This window comes from Myotis myotis, unplaced genomic scaffold (genome assembly GCF_014108235.1).
Source record: "Myotis myotis isolate mMyoMyo1 unplaced genomic scaffold, mMyoMyo1.p scaffold_m19_p_12, whole genome shotgun sequence".
NCBI classification, from domain to species: Eukaryota; Metazoa; Chordata; class Mammalia; order Chiroptera; family Vespertilionidae; genus Myotis; species Myotis myotis.
This window is the reverse complement of record NW_023416316.1, coordinates 8,111,127-8,132,979: the sequence shown is the minus strand read 5'-3', so window position 1 is coordinate 8,132,979 and position 21,853 is coordinate 8,111,127. Positions and strand designations below refer to the sequence as shown.

The following is a 21,853-nucleotide window of genomic DNA, read 5'->3' as shown; positions in this document are numbered from 1 at the left end:
GGATGCTGCTACGCAAAGGCGAGGACGGAGCACGTTTTGAATGTTTTCAGTGAAAGACTCAGGGGAAATGCCGCCTCCTTCCTGAGAACGCTGCCCCACCAAGGCTGTAAACACGAGTGTGTACGTGCACACACAGGCACACGCCCGTCTGTGACGAGGGATTCCAGAGCTCGGTTTGCAGCCAGGCCTGGGTATGGATCTTCTTTCCGCTGGCTTTGGAGAAGTCTCCCAGCCTCTCAGCTTCGGCTTCTTCAGTTCTAACGTAAGGCATGAGGCTGACCACACCCCCCACTGTTGGAAGATTCACCGTATGGCCCAACCTTGGCACACAGTGTGTCCTCACGACCCAGAGGCTGCTGTGGTCATTGCCCAGTGAGTGCTACTACTGTCACCCATTGAATATACAAGCTGCGGTCACGCCGGCCTGGCGAGGCAGTGCCCGAAGCCCCCACCCGTGGGAAAGGGCCCAGGCGCTGTGCTTCCTCCCATTCTAACCTCAGCTTCCGCACTTTATCAGCACCACACAATGGGCCTGGGGACCACTCCCACCCACCCGCCCGCCAGCCCCAGCCTCTGCACTGCTGGGAAATGGGCTCTTCCTGCCACTGCTGGGAGGGGGTCATCTTCGGCAGGGACCAGCCAAGCCAACCCCCCTGACAGAGGGGCCGGGCAGCTCTGGCCCTGGGAGTCGGCCCCCAAAGGTGCCAGGAAAACCCAGGCACCAAGGGGTGGGGGACAGAAAGCGAAGAAACTAAGATGAAAAGTTAGGATTCTCATTTGCAGCCAGAGTAGCTCCCAAGGTTCCGTTCTACAGGAATTGCAGCCAGGCCTGCCCAGGGCCCAGCTCACAGAGGGCCTCTCCTTCTCCTCCGGCCTCCGCCATCTCTAAGCTACGTGATCCTCCCTGAAGAACGGCTAACGGAGGTGGACTGAGCCCAGAACCATCTCCCTTCACTCCAGGCAGGACTCCCTGGGGCCTGCCCAGCCCCACCCGGCCATCTCCAGGGACTGAGAGCTCACTGCCTCTTGGAATAATAATTATACTTTTGATTGTAATTAGAACTATCATCATAGCAGTAAAGATGCTAAACTGCCTGGATTTGAATTCCAGCTCCGTCATTTATCAGCTAACAGGCCTCAGACGAGCTACGTCCCTTTTCTGGGCCTTGGTTTCTTTACCTGTAGGAGGAGGAGGATCACTGGACCCACCTCTTATTATAAGGGTTAATGTTAGTCCGTAAGAAGTGCAGAGCACAGTGTCTGCCCGTGATGTGCTCAGTAACTATTAGCCACTGTCGTTACTGCTGTTACTTGCTGAGCGCTCACGATGTGCCAGGCACCAAGCGAAAGTGCTATTCCAATGTGAGCACATTTGGAATGTTTTCCGTGAAAGACTCAGGGGAAATGCGGCCTCCTTCCTGAGAGCGCTGCCCATCAGGGCTGCAAAGACGTGTGTGTACGTGCACACACAGGCGGTGACTACCTTTACCCAATTTAATCTTTGCAACAATTCTAGGAACTATTTGCTTATTGCTCCCAGTTTGCAGGTGGGAAAACTGAGGCCCAGAGCAGTTCCGTTACCTGCATGGGCTCTCAGAGCTGGTAAGTAGCAGAGAGTTTTGGGCCCAGTTCCAGAGCACGCCCCGCCCCCCAGGACTGAGGGCGCTCCTGTGAGCAGGGCCTCACAGGGTTTCCCAGCCTGGCAGGCCCCATGGAACCCTGTGGAAACACTAGATCTAAACTCTACACTTATTTGTTTAGACACAGGAAATCATTTCTCTTAGGCTTCTCTTAAATAGGAGGCTGGAAGGTGTTATCACCTCTCGGATCTGGACACATCCTAGGAGCCCTCTTGTCTGACCCGCAACCTAAAGGCTTAGTGCGGCAGGGCGAGCACCCCCCCCCCCGCCCCCCCCCCACCCCGCTGGTAACCTCTGCACATGCCAGTGCCCTGCAGGAGGTGGGACAAGGTAGCATGGCCAGGGAGGGGCCCTGCCCCGCCTCCTCGCTGTCAAAGAGTGACCTGTGACTTTGGCCTGGCCAGGCCAGACTGTGGTGAAGTTCAATGGCAGCATTCTGCGCCCAGACACAGGTAGCTTGGGGCTTCGCTGGCTCCCAGGAAAAGGGCAGGCACGGGCCTGTGGATCTGTCCAGCCTGGCCTCCGGGGAGCAGCCGGCAGAACACAGTCTGGCAGCAGAGGGCACTGTGAGACAGCACAGCTGAGCACCAGGAGGCAGGCCCAGGCAGGACTCACGGGATAATGGTGTGGGGTCTCCTCTCTGGAGCTCAGCAGGCCCATCAGTAAGGTGACCACAGCCGGCAGACCACGTCCGGTCTGTCTGATCGGACACTCGCACTCACAGTAGAAATCGGTGCACAAGAGGGCAGAACGACAGGCCGGGGGAGGGTCCACGTAGGGCCTGTCACCCTGCGACAGGCAGCTTTGTGCTCTAGGCAGCCTCCGCTTAGCCACACAGAGCACACTAACCAGCCTGAGGCCGTGCCCGCTCTGTCCCGGGCTCCTAGGTCTCACGTCACCCCAGGGTCAGTGCCACGGGCACAGAGCACCTACGTACTGCAACCTTCTTGAATCCCTGGACAACTCCGAGCAGACGCAAGTCTTCCCAGTTTATAAGAGAAGACAAAAGCTCAGAGAAAGGCGTCACCTGGCCAAGGTCTCAGGACCAGGCAGGAGGAGGCAAGGCTGAGGCTTGAACAGGGTCTGTCTGATTCCTTAGCCTGAAGACTTCACCCCACTCCTCCCAGGAAAGCCAGGCCTGAGCCGGGGAGATGGAAGTCCTGGGAAAGCACTGGCTCCCCCGCTGCCAGCCCCCTTCCCCTGCCCCTCACCAGCATGAGGTGCGCAGGGTCTGGGGTGGGGCCAGAGAGGACGGGACAAGGGTGAGGCCACTGTCCAGCTGCACGCGCTGTGTGGTCTGGGACAAAACATTTCTCCCTTGGCCTCAGGCTCCCCACAGCCAGATGAGTACAGCTGGGCCCTCCTTGAAGCAGTGCTGTGAACGCTAGGAAGGGGGCCGGAGGCACAGGGGGAATGTTGGGGCACCTGCTACTCCGCTTGCTGCTTATCTGCCTCCTCGTCCTTGTCAACACGATTCCCATGTCTGGAGCACCCACCAGGTGCTGAGTGGCAGCCCTGCCCTTAGCACTTTACTCGAGTTGGGCTATTTAATCTTCTTGGCAACCCTTCAAAGGAGGGGTTATTACCATACCCATTTCACTGATGAGGAAACTGAGGCTCAGAGGGACAGGGACTTGCCCAACGTCCACTGCCAGTAAGGGATGGAGGGAGACCAGGGTGCTCGTCCAGCCTAGACCTTACTTCCCCTTGACAAGGGTAGGTTTCTTACTAAAGCCGGCCGCCTGGAGGGAACAGGATATAAATGACGGTGGACTCGGGGCCCGGCAAGCAGAAGCCACACAGAAGGGGTAGCTACCACGGGCTGGTGCAGCCTCCGAGGCCCTGCCAGTTAAGTCCCTCAAGCCCAAGAAAGGAAGCAGCAGACCAAAGGAGGGTGGGGGAGGGGGGAAAGGAGGCCAGCGGGAACCCTGGGCACCCAAAGGAGGAAGCTGAGAGCGCTGGTCCAGGCCTGCTGGACTCCCAGGCGGAAGCATCTATCCCAAAATAGGAGCTGAGGTCAGCTAATTTGGGGAACTAGAAGTGTATGCATGAATGTGTGTGAATTTATCGATATTATCTGTATTTCCCTTGGGGCAAGCGGGGAGGGGAGAGAACTTGGATGGGTCTGGAGGGGGACTCAGGATTGAGAGGCTCAAGGCAGATGGTGGACCTGGGCCGTCCTCCAGAGAAGAGCGTCCAGGCCTCGCTGCGTCAGCCCCGGCCTCACCTCTGTAGGACAGAGGTCTGGACTCTCTCCTGTAGCAGCTGCATCAAGAAATGGCCTAAGACCATGACACTCAAACTACCAGGAACATCACGATCCCTGAGGGGGTGGGGGGGCTTGTCTATAATGCAGGGTCTGAGCATCCCCCCGTGGAAATCCTGATTCCAGAAGCCTGGGGTTGGGGGCTTAGAACCCTGTCTCTTCATGGCCTCCTCCTGGTGAACTGGAAGCACTTCCAAGTTTGAGAACCACGTGTGTTGACAGATGAGGAAACTGAGATCCAACCCCAATGCCTTTGGGAGTTCGTTCCCATCCTGGACCCAATGTTTAAGGCCCTGTTCTGGAGGGCCCCAGCCTGCTTTGCCAGTCCGACCGCCTTTCCTCCCATGGTGCCACGCACCTGCCACCCCTGCAGTTCAGGAATCCCCTGCTCTAGCCAGACTGGCTTCTGTGGGCATTTTCATCCAGGCCATGTCTGCTTCCACAGAATGCCTGCCTCAGCCCCTCTGCTTATTCCAAACCTGCGCAAGTCACCAGGCTCAGCTGAGGGACGCTGAGACAGGAGGGGGCGAGAAGACTTCTGAAGCCTTCCCTGATGGCCCTGGGCCCTGCGGTCTCTCCTCCCTGAGCTCCCAGGTCTCTGAGGGTCAGCTGTCCTCTGTGGACAATGACCTCCCCCACCCGCCTAGCCTCACAACAGCCGTCACAACAACACCTTGCACTGCGCTGGCTGTTAGCACCTCAACAGCATCCGCTTAGCGTCTGCACGAATGTCATCAGGTCCCAGGCTCTTCCGGTTTATCCTCAACCACCCTGGGACGTGAGTGCCATTCACCTCCGCTCCTCAGAGGACACGGAGGCCCAGAGCAGCTGAGTGACTCACCCGAGGCACCACAGTAAGAGACAGAACCCAGACGCAAGCTGGCTAATGGGCTTCAGGGACATGGCGCAGTCATTCACGGGTAGGACACCTTCCTGGCCCACACAGAGAGCTCCCCCCGCCCAGGCTGAGGGCAGCCTCACACACTGCTGGGGCCCAGCCGGGGCCCAGAGACCAGAGCCTGGCACACAGCATGACATCAACACACACGTATTCCTCGACTTATAAATATTTGCAGGAGGCAAGCGGCATGGTGGTGAAGCGCTCCGGCCCTGAAGGCAGATGCTCATTCTGGTTCTGATATTTAAAAGCCCGGTGTAAGTGAGGCAAGCTCAGTGCCTCAGTTTCCTCTTCTGTGGGAACAATAATCGTATCCACTTCACAGGGCTATTGTGAGAATTAATGAGGTAATGTAAATTATGTAGAATAATGCCAGCGCAGAGTAAAATATGTGCTGTCGTTGTTTTTGGCTGATGGATTTCTGATCTGGCTAGGCCCGGGCCACGTCTAAATGTAACTGTTTCTCTAGCTGCTGTCTTGGGTCTTTAAGATCCAAATACACAATGTCCTGGGCTAGGCTGCTTCTGCTCTACTTTCTGCGGGGGTCCCCCGTACAACGGAGCTGTAAGAACACAATATCTGGAGTCATAAAGCCATGGGTTTAAGTTCAGGTTCTGCCTTCTGGTCTCTTGGGTCTCAGTTTTGTTCTCTGTCAAATGGGTATAAGGCTCATTGGAAGAATTCATCGGAAGGCTTAGCAGGAAGGTCCTGGTGGGGGTGGGATAAAGTGACTGCTCCTTCCCTGCAGCTCCTGGACCCCACCCCACCATCTCATGGACCCACATCCCCCGCCCCTCCCTTGGCCTCCTTACCTTCCTGTGTCCCGTGAAAAAGAGGGAAAGATGGTGCATGGAGCCGCCGTTGCGGCCCAGTTCCTTCTTGAGGGTGCGGGGCGAAGGTATGGCCCAGGAAGAGGTAGTGCCCTCTCCGTCAGAGCAGTTCAAGGTGGTGTCGGAGGAGAAGCAGGGCCCGCGGGTCTCCTGCAGGAGGCTGCCCTCGCTGTGCGTCCGGCGCCGCAGCGAGTTCTGCACTCGCAGCGAGAAGCCGCCCTCGGCACCCTGGCCGGTCTCTATCATGCTGCTGCGCTTGGCCTCGCTGTGCTCTCCGTAGTTGTCATCACTTGTGTCATCCTCATCTTCCTCCCCCTCATCCCCCTCCTCTGCCTCTTCTGCATCCTCCTCATCCCCGGAGCTGCCGCCCTCTGCCTCTGCCTCCTGGCTGTAGGCACTATCCAGCCGGACCTCAGGAATCACAAAGGCTGGCCTGGAGGCCACAGGCGGGCCCCCGGTGGCTGCTGGAGGGTCCCCAGCGCCCGTGGTCTCAGCAAGGGCCTCAGCTGGTTCCGGGGCCTGGCTGGGGGGTAGGTCTTGACATGGCGAAAGGTCCTGAGCAGGAGGGTCCTGGATGGTAGGGAGGTCTTGGCTGAGTACAGGGTCTTGGCTGGGAGAGGGCTCTTGCTTAGCAGGAAGGTCTTGGCAGGGAGGGAGGGCCTGGGCTGCAGGGGGTTCCTGGCATGGTGGGGAGTCCTTGGTTGGTGAGGGTTCCTGGCATGGTGGGGGTTCCTTGCAGGAAGCTGAGTCTTTGCTCGATAGGGATTCTTGGCCAGGAGATGGTTCCTGGCCAGAAGAAGAGTCCTTATTGAGTGGAAGGTCTTGTCCCAGAAGAGGCTCCTGTCCAGGAGAGGGGTCCTTGCTGGGAGGGGGGTCGTCGGCACCTGGCCCCTTCCCTTCCTCCAAGGGCATCTCCCTTTTCTCATCCACCTCCGACTCAAACATCTGGGAAACAAAGAGAAAACAATAAAGGTTCAGAAGAGGTGGTTACACGGTGCCAGGTACTGTGCACACAGAGGCTGAAACAAAATCAGGCAGTGGCCTGAACCCCACACCCGCACCCTGCACCCCGCAGTCTGAAAGCCGAAGCATCAGATGGAAACCAAAAAGCCCCTTGGTCCCAGCCTTAACTCCTTGCTCAAAACTACTGCCCCATCAAAAACATGAGGGGAGGAGAGGTAACCACCATGGTCTGGCTCCTATTGTGGGCCAGGGGCTCTGCCAGATTAAATCCCTTATGCAATCTTCCCAGTGGCCCTCTCAGGCAAGTCCCACTGTGGTAAGTCACCTCTATGAGTAAAGGGGAAGCCAGGCTCTCTCTGCGTTCATGGACTAGAACCAAACCAAGCCCAAAACCACAGCAGTCACTAAGTGGGAGAATCCTGGACCCAGCCAAAGGGTACCTTCTACCTGAACCAAAGTTTTTTTTAAAAGCCTAATGAATTGTTCAAATAAGAACTTGCTCTCAACAAAATGAAAAGACAACCCACTGTATGGGAGAACATATTCGCTAATGATACACCTGATAAGGGGTTAATTTCCAAAATATATAAAGAACTTATACAACTCAACACCAGGGAGACAAACAATTCAATTAAATCCTGGGCAAAGGAACTGAATAGACACTTCTTCAAAGAGGACATACAGATGGCCAACTGACATGAGAAAATGCTCAACATAACTAATCATCAAAGAGATGCAAATTAAAACTACAGTGAGATATCACTCACCCCTGCCAGAATGGCTACCATCAATCCTATATAATAAAAGCCTAATAAGCTAAGTGCCCAGTCATCTGCTTGGCCATTCAACCAATCAAAGCATAATATGCTAATGATATGCTAAGGCCACTCAACTGCTCGCTATGATGTGCACTGACCACCAGGGGGTAGATGCTCCAACTGGTAGGTGAGCTTGCTGCTGGGATCCAGCAGATTGGGGCGCAGCAAGATGTGTCAGTCACGCCTTGGAGCCCTCCCATGTCCCTCCCTGGTCCCAATCATGCACCAGTGGGGTCCCTCAGCCTGGCCTGGTCCTCTCACAATCTGGGACCCCTCAGGGGATGTCAGGGAGCGGTTTTGGCACAATCCCGCAGGCCAGGCTGAGGGACCCCACTGGTGCACGAATTCGTGCACCGGGCCTCTAGTAAATCAATATACAAGTGCTGGTGGAAATGCAGACTGGTGCAGCCACTGTGGAAAACAGTATGGAGTTTCCTCAAAAAATTAAATATGGGACTCCATTTGACCCAGCGATCCCACTTCTGGGAATATGTCCTAAGAATCCCAAAACACCAATCAGAAAGAACATATGCACCCCTATGTTCATAGCAGTGTTATTTACAATAGCTAAGATCAGGAAGCAGCCCAAGTGCTCATCAGTAGATGAATGGATAAAAGAGCTGTGGTGCATTTACACCATGGAATACTATGTAGTAGTTAAAAAGAAGGGTCTCTTACCCTTTGAGGCAGCACGGATGGACCTGGAAATTATTATGCTCGCGAACAAAGCCAGTCAGAGAAAGACAAATATCACATGATCTCACTTATATGTGGAATCTAATGGACAAAATAAACTGAAGAACAAAATAGGACCAGAGACATGGATATGTAGAACAGACTTACAGTTCTCAGAGGGGAAGGGGGTGGGAGGACTGGACGAGATTAATAAAAGAATTTATAAGCACATATGCATAGTCCATGGGCACAGACAATAACGTGGTAAAGGCCTGCGGTGGGGCAGGGTCTAGGTGGAGGGGGGCCAAGAGAGACATCTGTAATACTGTCAACAAAAAAATAACTTACTGTCAATGTTTAAGTATCTTTTTTAAAGTAGCTGTTTAATACTAAATGGAATGAAGCAAGAACTTCAAAATATTGCCGACACATGGACTAACCAGATGTCACGGGCACGTGGACCCTCACTGAGGAAGCACCCAGGGACTTTTAAACTGAGCTTGGAGGAACCTCGGGAGCTCCCCACACAGAAGAGAAAGCATTTGCTGCCTTGCCCACAACCCCTAGGACCCTCGGCGTTTTCACTGGGTTCCTGTAGATTTCATTTGCCAAGGGGAAGAGAGTGCCCTGGAGGAAGTCTGAATGCAGCTTCTCTCGCATGAAAACCGGGGCGCAGAGGTGGGGAGTGTCCACGGTGCCGCAGTCACGGGGGAAGCGGGTCTCGGGCCTGGGCTCATCAGAGTCCAGGACTTGGAATGCTGTGGCTAGAACTATGTAGAGCCCAGTTTTTGTCCATGAAGAGGCCATAACCAACTAGTACTAATGAAGAAGAAAGGCACCACACCTACACAGAAACTGTACAGCTGCATGAGAATGTGTGCATACGTACGTGTACACACACACACACACACACACCCCTACAACACAGTTCGGAGTTCTTGCGACAGAGACCCTTAATGTCCGTTTGACAGACGCGAAAGCTGAGCCAAGGAGCAGTGAGTGGCTTACTGCACAGCCACCCAGAGACTAAAAGGCTGCACCAGAGGCTGAGAAAACCCGTTAGCCCTCAGGAGTCTGCGGCGGTGAAGCCCCAGCCAGACCTCGCCTCTGGGAGTAAGTGGCCAGCCAGGTGCTGCATGTGTGTCAGGGGTCACACGGGGGTCTGGGAGCACCAGAGGGGATGTGAAAGCACAGTGTGGGTAAGAACCTCTGCCTGGGAGCAGGAAAGTGAAAGTGCCCAACCCCCCCGCAGAGATGGTGGCTGCGAAAGGGAGGGGAGGCCTTAGAGGACTGGAGGATGGTCCCCAGGCAAAGCCAAAGACAGGTGCCCACGCACCCCATGGACTCTTTGCCCTGGAAATCCTGCCCGAATCTGGGAGATAACACTCCCGGAGATGACACTCAGGCCTCGCAGCCTCAGACCCTGAAACATGAGCAATCCCAAATCCCCATTGTACAGGGAGGGAAGCTGAGGCCCCGAGAGGGGCAGGGGCCAACCTAGACTCACACTGTGGGGTCAGGTAGAGTCAGTCACTAAATCCTCAGGGCCTCCATGGGACATCCAACACGCCCAAGTAACAGCCAGGAGAACATACTATGGAAAGTTAAAGCTCTCAGTGGGATTATGGTGCTGGTAGGCATGGTGACTAAAAATAGATCGAGAGGAAATGCTGCGATCACAGACCTCAAACAGCATCATGCCTTTCCCAGGGGCCCCTGGGAGCCAACCCAACACCCCGAAATCAAAGTCAGTGGTTGTGATGCCAGGTCCCCCAATGCAGAAATCTCACCTGGAAACTAAGGGCTGCTCCCAGGCGGACAGAGGAAGCCTCAGCTGATCAGACAGGAAGACTGAGCCCAGCCTGGACAGTCACCTAGGGACTTGCCCAAAGGCACCAATCAGGGCCAGGCGGGGGTTAGAGCCTCAGGCCTCTGGCTCCTTCTCCCCAAGCCTCCTTCAGATCTCAGTCCCCAGAGCAGCCGGGATCCCCGCCCATCGCCCCACCCACCAGGGAGCGGTCTCCACCAAGAAAAACAAACTGCCCAAAGCCAGCTCCCTGATGATCCACACAGGCTCAGCTCAGCCCCACCTGGGAGGACCATGGAAGGAAGCAGCAATCATGCCCTTGGGCCAGGCCTCCAGTGGCCCCGAGAAAGCAGCAGCCTCATTTGCATTCCCCCTTTCCTGGAGGGTGGGGTGGGGGTGGGGGTGAGGCCCAGGGGTGCCTGCAGCCTGCCTGAGCCTGCCCACCCCTCAGGAAAGTGCAGCAACAGACCCAAAACCAGAAATGCAAGTCAGCCTGCCTCTGCCAATCTTGCCCTAAACCGAGGCCAAACCAAACAAAGCCCAGAGGACAAGTGCCTCTGTCCCCAGGGGTGCCCTGCCCGGGCAGCTGAGAAACCACCGTGGACGGAAGGCTCTCAGAGTGCCCAGCATTTTGGTGCTCAGATGCCAGAGTCAGACTTTGGTTTTGATCCCTGTGGGGTCACTTTCCAGCTGTGCCACTCTGGCTAAGCCCCCCAGCCTCCGAGAGACACAGAGCCGTGATATCATCCCTGATCACAAGAGTGGTCCCTCAGGCCTGGCCCAGGAGAAGCATTTGATGAAATGGTGGCTATTATCCGTCTAAGGATGGGGAACTGAGCTCAGAAAATGACCTAAGAAATCGGAGACTGATTCAGTCATGTCTCCTGGCAGAGGGTCTCTCCCTGCTTCCTTAGACCCGTACACACAAGTTGTTTGGGACCCTCAGGGGTCTAGAAGGGGGAGCAGGCTGAGCACTACCAAATTTAGGCTCATCCCCCACAGGCAGATACTTGCAAACAAGGGCCAGAGCTTACTGGTTCTGTCCTGTGCTCCTGATGGGCCACCAGGCAGGTTTGGTCGGGCCAGTGTTCTTTGGAGAGCTGGGATGGGGGTGCCTTGTGAGGAGGCAAATACAGAGCCTCTGGAGCAAATACAGGAAACCTCAGAACTCTGGGGGAGGGGTGGCACGTGAGAGAATTAGGAAAGGAGAGGAGATAAAGATGAGAACATGTCACAGAATAGATAGGTGCCAGCCATGGGACTGTCCTGTGAGCAAAGAAGTGACACATGCAGAGGCGTCCTACACGGAAAGTGCTCTGGGCGGGATGAGCAGGGCAGGGGGTGGGGGTGGGACTGGGACAACATTCATGCATGCATTCATTCATTCATTCATTCTCCAGGCACAGAGTGAGGCCCTGGGGCACAGGCGAGGACAAGTCGGACACAATCCTTGCCTAAAAAAACAAAAGGTTGGACAATTGTTCTTGTCAAGCGTGGTGAGTGCTCTGATGGAGAAAGTGCAGGCAGCGGGGACACCCAGCTAGGCAGCTGTTGCAACTGACTGGGGTGACAACAACCCAGCCAGAGAGACCAGTCCGCTGGCCCATGGCCTTGAGTCCCGAGTCCTCGGTGCAGCTGCCCCTCTCCTGTGGGGAGTCCCTCACCCCCACCCATCACTGCCTTGGCGTGGCTGGACCAGGGTTAATTCTGTCCGTGTCTCGCCTGCTAGAAGCACACAGGAAATGAACCAGCCCCTCTAAATGGAGCTTCTGTTGAGGATCTAATCAAATCCTCTCCCCAATCCAATCCAGGGCTCGGCACGGGCTGAGGCAGGCTGGCAGGAGTGACACCAGAGCTCTTGCTCACACCAGCTCTGGCTTCTAGCCCCCGATCCCCGCCAGCTAATGCAGCTGGGGATGGCAGTGAGCGGCTGGGACTGACTTGCCCCATGTCACACAGCTAGTCAATGTGGAGCCAGGTCTGCTGACCCCAGAGTCAACCTGCAGCTCTCACTGAGATGACTCATCACATCCACTACGCATTCCAGCTCCACATGTGCCCTCAAAAACCACTTCCTGAATGAGGTGGGGGAGGGGAGGGCACGGGAAGGTGTGAGCTGGGGTTTACCTCCATCTGCGAGTGGCTCTGACACAGCTAGGATTTTACAGAAAGAGCACACTGGCCATAAAGCCAGGAGGCCTGGGCTGGAACCCTCACTCTATTATTTGCTAGCTGTGTGGACCCCGGCTATCACTTCTGGTTTTTTTCTACAAAAAAAATGGGGTAGGATGCCTCTTGCCCCTGTCCCAGGAGCTAAAGGGATCATGTCTGACAAAGGACAGGAAAGTGCTCTGTGAACTTGAAAGGCCTCAGAGAAAGGGAGCAGCTATTAGAATTCTGGCCCAGCGTTTGACCTCCAGGTTGACTTGGGATGGGTTACTCCTCCGAGTTTGGCACGCTCCGGGCCTGGCTCCTGGGTTCCTGGCTCAACGCTGGCTTCCAGGAACCTCAGTTGCTCGGCTGACACTGAGCTCCCCAACCCAGCCTCAGACCAGCTCCTCCGGCCTGGCTTCTTGACGCCTCAAGGTGGGGGCCAGCTCCCTCTGGATACTGATCCCGACTTCACACTGGCTGGCTGACCTCGGGCGTAACCTCTCTGACCCTCAGTTTCCTTAGCCATAACCGGGGCCTGCTGCTCTCTCAGGGACCCATCCAGCCCCCAGGCTATAATCACCATCTGCCCACTGACGATGCCCAGGGCACGGTGCCAGCCCAGACCTGCCTCCTAAGCGCAGTCCCATCGGTAAGTGTCCACCAAGCACTCATGGGACAGCGCTGCTCCCAAACACCGTTCTCGGCTCTGTGGACACAAAAGGGAACGAGAAAGACATGGCCCCTGCCCTGGTGGAGCTCACAGGCTACAGAAGAGGGACTGACATTAACCAAGTCATCGCCCACAGAAACATATGGTGAATACAAACTGCCATCAATTGCGCGAAGGGAAACTATAAGGTGCTGTGAGAGAGAAGAAAGGGGCAGTGGGAAAGGCCGCCCTGTGGGCCGACACTGAGCCTGAAATCTGCTCATTGGGCAGGGAGGGGCTCCCTGGGGGGGAGGACACAGCAGATGCAAAGGCCCCGAGCCAGGAAGGTTAGCGCCTGGTGGAACAGAGAGGGCACCTGTGTGGCTGGAGTCCAGGCACGGAGATGGAAACCTTCCAATGGATATCCCATCAGTGCCCCCAATTCAATGTGTCCCACCCTGAATGTATGGTCTTCCCGAGTCCATTCCTCTTCTTGGTCTCTGTATCAATGATGCCAACACCAGTTGCCCAAACCAGGGACCGAGGTATCATTCTCCCTTTTCCTTCACTACTGCCCCTTTGGCCAATCACCAAATCCTCCCTGACTGTCCCTCATAAAATCTTAAGAATTATTCCACTGGGGGAGGTTATGCATGTGTAGGAACACTCTGTACTTTCCACTCAATTCTTAAAATTTCTCTAAAAAATATAGATTATTAATTTTTTTAAAAAAAGAATAATCTTTCCACCCTCTCCATCTCCACTACCACCACCGCCCTCCAGACCACTGTGTTCTTCCATCAGGATTGATGTCAACCTCCCAGCAGCAGTCCAGACCCCGCTGGTCATTCTCTGAGTCATGCCCGGGAGACATCTAAGTGCAAATCTGACCCTATCACTTCTCTGCTTGACACCAATGCCCTCCAGATAAAGTCCAGATTCTGTAGCCCTGGGAGCCTCTGTTCCCCCTCTAGCCTCACTACTCCAATCTTAAGTGTCTGATGAATGAATGAATGAATGAATGAATGAGAAATCCAATGAACTTCATGGGTCCATCTAGACTCTTCCTACTCAGAATGTAGCCATGAACCAGCAATAGCAGCACCAGGAGCTCATGTGAAACAGAATCTTAGGCCTCGATCCACATCTCCTGGAATTTTACTGAGATCCCGGCTGATTAATTTGCATATTGAAATTTGAAAAGCACTGATCCAGACTATTGGTTCTCAACAGAGGAACATTGTAGAATCACCTGTGGCACATTTAAAAATATCTCTGTCTGGGCCCACTTCCAGGCCTACTGGATTCCCTACGTGTAGGGCCTGGGTACCTCCACTTTTTTCTGACTCCCCAGGTAATTCTGGGAACAGCCTCAGTTAACAGATGAGGTGGGTAAGGCCCAGAGAAGGATGGTGACATGCCCAAGGAATCAGGACAGAATCCAGACCAGAATCCAGTTTGGGACCCGTTCCAACACACACCGCTCCCTCTGTGACGGGAAGCAGTGGAAAGAGGCATGACCTCAGAGCACCTGTGCCAGGATGGGGAGCTGGCAAGCCAGCTGGAGTCAGCTACCCATACACGTTCCCTAGAAACAGAGGCCCAACTGCAGGAGGAGCGAGAGGAAGGAGGAGTTGAATCGCAGATGGAAAATTCTCTGTTCCTAAAGGATCCCACAGTAACTTACAGGTCTCTCAGGATCTCAGGGGGCAGTGAGCATACCCATTCTACAGAAAGCAATACTGAGGCTACAAGGAGAAGTAGCTCACTCAGTTCAGAAACTCTCAAGACAAAGCCTTGAGGCATGAGAAGAGAGGAGCCTCCTCTAAGCAACCTTCCCTGCTCTTGGCACCGCCACCAGGCTAAGCAGAAGATACCCCCCCCCCCCCCAGGCCTGGCCTTGGAGCCTGCTGGGATGCCTCCCCACCCTCCCGGATGCCCAGCCTCTCACTGGGCAGGAGGAGGTGTTCCCAAGGTCTGAGTTTCCAGTACTAAGCCCTGCCACCACCTTGCCACGCTCCTCATCCGGGGACTCAGATACCTCTGTTTCCATTGCATGGGGGAGGCTGGACTCGCAGTCTCCCCCGCTCCTCACTCCCCCAGCCCCAGAGACCCCATCCATACCTGTCGCTCTCTTCTCATCTGAAAGGCATGGCGTGGAGAGCAGGCATTTCCCAGCCTCTTCCTCTCCCTGTGGTGACTGATGCCTCCCTCTATCCGGAGAGCGCTAGGTCCTTTGGGCCTCGCCTGCCCCACCCACCCCTGGGCCCTCTGCTCAGGAGCCTGTCTACCTGTGGGCTCTATCACCACTCCCCTTCCCACCTGGCCCCCGCTTTCTCTGCCTGAGAGAAATTTCCCCTAATATCTCTATCTCCTCAAGCCCATTTCCTGCCCATCCCTTGGAGCCCAGCTAAATGCTGCCCTGGGATGGCCTGGCTAGAGGGCTCGCTCCTCTCCTGCTAATGCCTGGCCTGCCCTCCTCTCATGGCCTGAGGAGGCCCCGCTTTGGCTCATCAGGCCTGAGCGTCTGGCTTACTCACCCTCACCTCCACCCCCATTGCCAGAGTTACTCAGCAAATACCTGCGGAGCCCCAGCCCCCAGCAAGGGCCTGTGCAGGACAAGGAGCCAAAGAACAGCCAGACTCATTCCCTTCCCTGAAGGCATTAGTCCTAAGAGGGAGAGAACCAGGTGAGGGGCCCAGGCAATCTCCCACCCACCCACTACCACCCCAGGGGACTATGAAAGTGGAAAGGGCCAGGGGAGGAGACGGCATGGAACATTCGAGGAAGTGCAGGTGGGGCCGTGGAGCAGAAAAGCATGGATATGTTACGGAATTTGGGCTTTACCCGGAAAGCAGTGTAAACTTGGTGCTATGGAGGTAGGGAAGGTGGAGCTAGAGATGGTGGAAACAGAAAACGGTGAAAAAGTAGGGGAAGAGGGAGAGAGAGACCATTAATTGAGCATCTACTAGGCACCAGGCACTGTGGCAGTTGCTTTACATACACGCTCACTTCCAGCAACCTTATGAGGTCATCATTGGCCCCATTTTGCAAATAAGGAAATGGTGACTCAGAGAGGTTAAGTAACTTGAGCAATATCAAAAAGCAAGTAGAGGGATTGGAGCTGAAACCATGGTCTGCCTGCCTCTAAAGGCCCCATGATTCCTCTCCTGCTTCCTTCACTGCCTTTCCTCCCTCCCTCCCTTCCTTCAAAACACTTTACCAGGCACCCACCTGGGCCAGGCACTGTGCTCGGCACAGGGAGCAATACCAGCTACAGGGTCCCTGCTCTGAGCCCAAATAGGTGGAGACGGAAAGGCAGATGTCCAACTCACCCGGTGCGGGGAGGGGTGGTACGGAACTGCATACACCTGGCAACCCTCCCAAACTCTCTCCCTCCCGGGGAACCTCTTCACAGGCAGAGCCAGTGGCATGTGGTTTCTCTGCGATGCTTACACTAGGTGTCAAACAAAAAAGCTCTGCCCAGCGAGGAGGACCCCGGGGAAGGGCACCAATGGCCCTGTGGCCATGAGACCAGGATTTGGAGTCAGGCAGGCCTGGGATTGAGTCCCACTTCCTAACTGTGTGGCTGAGTCATGTGCCGCCTCCCCCACAGGGCTGCCAGGGGATGGGAGGCAGGGCCTGGCCCACAGCATGCTCAGCCCACCATGCCCTTCCTCTCCACTGCCTGACTCTCCCTCACGGCCAGCACCAGGGACCAACCCCAAATCTATGGCTTAACTCCAAGCAACAGCTCGGAGAACAGGGAGCACTTTCAGAGCCCGGGTGGTGGAGAGAAGCCTATTGCCGGTGAAGCGGTGGGGTCTGGAGACAGACAAAATCCAGATTCAAATCCTGGCTCTGCCACCTCCCAGCTCAGTGGCCTTGGCCAGGCTGCTTAAACTCTTCAAGGCTCCATTTCCTTACCTGTAAAATGGTGACACAAGGAGCGAGTCCTTACAGCACAGCATTTTTGGGAGACCATCACACAGAGGAGCCTGGCACATAATAGGTGCTCAATAAACAGTCACAGTTCCTATAATCATAATGATTACTCTCAGCAGCAGCAGCTCCACCCCCCCCCACCCCCACCCCCCCCATGCCACTCCAGGAGAGGGTCCTTCATACATTCTGACTCTCGAGACAGCCTGCGGATGGGGGTTCTATTATCTGTACATTTCGGGAGGGGAAACTGAGGCCCCATACCAAAGGCCCTAGAGGGACTCAGCATCCCTTAGGCTGGGTCAGTCTGGCTCACCACATGGCCTAGGCCAAGTTGCTCCCCTGTCTGGGCTGCACTCTCCAGGAGGGGGTCCGTCCAGTGCCGAATCTCAGGCAGCCTGGAGGGGTCAGATCTCAGGACCCAGGGTATGGCCAGGTCTCCCCGTGGGTGCATCAAGGGCAGGGGAAGCAGAAAGCACCCTGTGTCCAGAGATCCTCCACGCCTTGTGGGCTGCCCCGGTTCCTAAAATATCTCCTCCTTCAGGGCATGGAGTGCTGAGGGCACTGGAGGGGGGTGGGGAAGAGGCTCTTCCTCTTGACAACACTGGGGTGGACATCTGGACATCAGCTACAACCCTGTGGCCAAAGGTCACCCTCCAAGGCCCCAGGCAGGCTGCAGCTTCCACCACTGCCCCCCTGGAGCAGACACCTTCTGTCTCTGCTGAGGGGTGATGCTGAGGCTGGATTTGGCTGGGTTTACAGTCTGCTCCTAACTCATTCTCCCGCCATCCTCCTGTCATGGGACTTTCTCCCATATCCCTCACATGAACCTGACTGCACTCCTCTCCTGCTTAAAACCCCTCCATCCCTCTGGGATAGTACAGTCCTAGCGCCTTACCCTGCCTGTTCTGCCCCTCCCAGCGGACCCCTCTACCATACATACCATTTCCCCTCTCTCCCCTCCAGCCAGTCTGAACTACAGCTGCCCTTAAACAACACAGTTTAGAACTGTGCAGGTCCACTTACGTGTGACTTTTTTTCAATAAAATACTGTACATGTATTTTCTCTTCCTGATGATTTTCTTAACATTTTCTTTTGTTCTCGCTTACCTTACAATAAGAATACATATGTAATATATTTAAATAGGAAATATGTGTTATTGACTGTTTATGTTATCAGTAAGGTTTGTGGTCAACAGTAAGCTATTAGTAGTTGAGTTTGGGGGAGTCAAAAGTTATACATGGATTTTCGACTGTGCAGAGGGTCGGTGCCTCCAAACTCCCATGTTGGTCAGAGCTCAACTACATGTGTGTTCCCCCAAGCATTCTCTACTCTCAGGCACCTCTATACCTGTGCTCACTGTACTTCCTACCTAGGATGCCCTGACTTCCCTATCTACCTGGCAAACTCCTTATCTACCTTTAAAACTCAGCTCGCCCACACATGGATTGCCAGTTGATATCTAACAAAGGTGATATGCCCTATCGTGAGAAAAGATGGTCTTTTAAATAAATTGGACAGCCACTCAGAGAAAAGGAGTCTTGCCCTCTATGCCCACGCCGTGCCTAAGAATCTATTTCAACTGGATTTTAGATCTAAATATAAAGCCACAAAGCAATTAAACTTCCACAAGATGGAATAAGAGACTATACCCATCACCTCGTAGTGGGCCAAGAAACACGATGATTCAGAAAACGTTCTCCATAAAGAGAAAGATTGACAGGTCAGACAGCATTAAGAGGGTGAGAATACAAGCCACAGAGTGGGAGGAGATGTTTGCAGTGTGTGTATCCGGCAGGAAACACTATCCAGAATACGTTTAAGCTCCCACAAATCAATCAGAATAAAGGCAGATAACTCGTTAGAAAACTGGGAGGAAGACTTGAACAGACACTTCACAAAGAGTTCATCCCAATGGCCCATCAACCTAGGAAAAGGTGTTGGACCTCATTAGTCATCGAGGAAATGCAAACAAAACCCACAATGAGCTATCGGCACACCCAACACCAATAATGTCGGTGCGGTGCTCATACGCTGCTCGAGGAGGGTGTAGTGGTGTCACACTTTGGAAAATTACATGATTGTAGCTACCAAAGCTAATTATACACCATTTTATGACTCACAGTCGCAAACCGTAAGTCCTTACCCAACAGAGAAGTATACACAGTGCATCAATAGACATGTGCTAGAGCATTCATAGCAGCACTATTCATTAGAACCCCCAACTGGAAACAGCCCGAATATCCATCAACAGGAGAATGGGTAAATTATGGTATTTCCACACAATAAAACGCCACACTGCAATGAGATGAATAAAATGAAACTTCATGTAATAGCATGGACAAATCTCACCAACAAATGATGATTGAAAGAAGTCAGTAGAAAAGAATACATTCTCAATGACTCCATGTGTACAAAGTTCAAAGACAGGCCCCACTAATCAGTGAAGGGAGTCGGAAAAAGGGTTACCTTCGAGGTGGAGGTGACTGAAATGGGGCGCAAGGGGTTCCCAGGGGACTAGAATTTCTATTTCTTGACCTGGAGGGTGTGTTCACTTTGTGAAAATTCATTGGCTCTATAATTCTCATCTTTCTGTAAATTACACTCCAATTTAAAAGTTTATTTTTAAAAACATACCAACAAAAGCCTTTATCCCAGTGTCTCCCCTGCCCCCTGGGCTGGGCTCCCCCTTTCCTTTGTACCCATCTCTGACAGCACATTCCAACTGACAGCACATTCCAGAGCTGCCATGCCACCTCCCATGACTGAATGCCCACTCTGTGCCAGACCCTGCGCCAAGAGCCTCGCTTCGCCTGACTGTTCTGCCCCTACCAACGGACCCCTCTACCATACATACCATTTCTCCTCTCTTCCCTCCAGCCAGTCTGAACTACAGTTGCCCTTAAACAACAGTTTAGAACTGTGAGGTAAGACACTAGCAAAGCATTCAGGTACCCACCTCATCTCATTTAACCGGATGAGGCTGGGCCATGGCCTGAGGAAAAGGAGGCATGGAGAGGTCCAGGGTCTTGCCCAAGGGCACGCAGCTGTAAAGTGGAAGGGCATGCCCTCAAGTCCAGGGCCCATGCACCTACACACACATCATACGGCCTCCCGCGGGACAGGAAGGTACATGTGGCGCGATATACATGCTGGGCGGGAATCACATCTACACCTCAGAGGGGTGGACAGACCAGGAGAGAGACCTGCTCCTTTGATGGACAAGTGTCTCTGTAACCAGATTCAGCCTCACCTCCTGCAGAACGCTTCATGGAGGCTCTCAGGCTGGGTTAGAAGCTTTCCCAGGAGTCCCACAGCCCCCTCTCCAAGCCTCCCCATCCCAACTCTGCTGTTACCATCCATCACATGCCTATCCTGGCACTACATTAAAGATTGGGCCTTGCCTGGCCAATGTGGCCTAGTGGCTGAGCATCAACATATGAACCAGGAGGTCACGGTTTGATTCCCAGTCAGGGCACATGCCTGGGTTTCAGACTTGATCCCCAGTAGGGGTCATGCAGAAGGCAGCTGATCAATGATTCTCATCATTGATGTTTCTATCTCTCTCTCCCTCTCCCTTCCTCTCTGAAATCAATAAAAACATATCTTTAAAAAAAAAAGATTGGGCCTTTATGTCTATACCTCCAGTACCTGGCAATGCATGGCACACAGTAGACATTAAACACGTGTGCAAGAAAGGAAGGGAGGGGAGGAGGGAAGCAGGCAGAGAGGACAAGTACAGGGCAGTTCTTTGGATCAGCGGTCGCCAACCGTTCGGACCTCACGGACCACCAGTGGTCTGTGGACCACCGGTTGGCGACCGCTGCTTTGGATCAACAGGGAGCTTCACTAATGGAGGTCAGAGCAGTGAAGGTCTCCACGTCCTGGATGGACATCAGTTCCAACCCTTGACTTGAAGCACGCCACGCCACCCATCATCCTGGGTCCATCCCCAGGCTGCCTCTAGCCTTTGCTCAAGATTTCAGCCAGCCATTTGGCTCCCTGAGGCTCTGCCCAGCCCTTCTCTGCCTCTCCCAGGTCCCCCCCCCCCCCTACGCTGCCACCCTGTCCCAAGGGTCTGAGCTCTGCCCTTAGCCCCAGGCTAACCCATCAAAAGGTGAGAAGGATACCACAGAGGGTCTTGGCTACATGAGGGAAAGTGTGCCCAGTTCCAGATTACTTATTGTGTCTCCCGCCTTTCTAAGTTGGGGGAGCTGCTGACAGTTCTTTGGCAGCAGCCTGAGCCACAGTGCCAGGTGCAAGCAGGAGGGAGAGGGGGGAAAGCCATGGGCCATCTGGAGTGATGACCTAGGCCCACTGCCAGAGGAAGAGGGTATCCTGGGACCCTTTCCCCTCTCCTCTGTGCCTGGAAGCTTTGAGCTCACAAGTAGCTCACGGCCCTAGCACCCTTCTCCCCAGTTCTGCCTCAGCCTCACCCCATGCAGATGCCTGGGTGCAGCGGGTTGTGCAGGGGAAGATGGCGGCTCCCTGGGGCTGAGCCTGGTTGGCCTGTGGTGAGCGGCTCCAGCCTCTGTGGGCTGAGAGGGCTGAGCCATAAGCAGCCTTGTTTATCCCTGGGAGGAATGATGGCTTTCCCCGAGCAATGACATCTTGGAAACGGCCTGGCTCCACAAACAACAACAAACCTCCCGGCCTCAGCCTGGGCTCCAGCTTGCAGGAGAAGGCTTCTGACCAGGAGCACCTGACAGCAGGTTTGGGGCTGCTGCCTTGCTGAGCCAGACCCTGGCCTTGACCAAGGACTCTGGGAACCCAGGAAGAGGAAAGGGTCTGCAGAGAATCAAAGAATCAGATGGCTGGCAGTCCCTGGCCCAGTCCCTGGTTGCTCCAAAGGGGAAACTGAGCCAGAGAGGAAGTGCATGTTTGTCTGAGACCCTCCAGCAAGCAGGGACTAGAATGTGCCTTAGCCTCCAGCCCTGGCCAACCCAGGGCTTTCTCTACTGCACACACTGTTCTTCCAGAGGAGAGCCGGGCCCCAGCCAGCAAGCCCGGAGGTCCTAGGAAAAAAAGTGCCGATGCCGAGTCCAAAGAAAAGGACACCCAGATGAAAGCCAGGCACTCTGAGCGATCCAGTTGGTGTGACAGAGAAAGACACCTGGGCTGGGGGGCTGGAGACCTGGGTCTTGTCCCAACTGTGCTGCTGAGTCGCATATAACCTCGGGCAAGTCCTTCCTCTCCTGCCTCGTTCCCCT

At 54.5% G+C, this 21,853-nt stretch overlaps 1 protein-coding gene across 9 annotated transcripts in view; it reads right to left on the bottom strand.

Annotated features, from left to right (window-relative positions):
* The window catches only part of RGS3 (regulator of G protein signaling 3), a 113,572-nt gene that overhangs the window by 7,950 nt on the left and 83,769 nt on the right, over positions 1-21,853 (bottom strand). For 7 of the 9 annotated variants that reach the window (XM_036329755.1, XM_036329756.1, XM_036329757.1 and 4 more), the window contains one exon: positions 5,617-6,579. In XM_036329755.1, the coding sequence (XP_036185648.1) occupies positions 5,617-6,579 (963 nt within the window). Of the gene's footprint in view, positions 1-5,616; positions 6,580-9,880; positions 10,028-14,824; positions 14,982-21,853 lie in introns of those variants that run through there. The other 2 variants (XM_036329761.1, XM_036329764.1) reach the window with 2 other exon arrangements.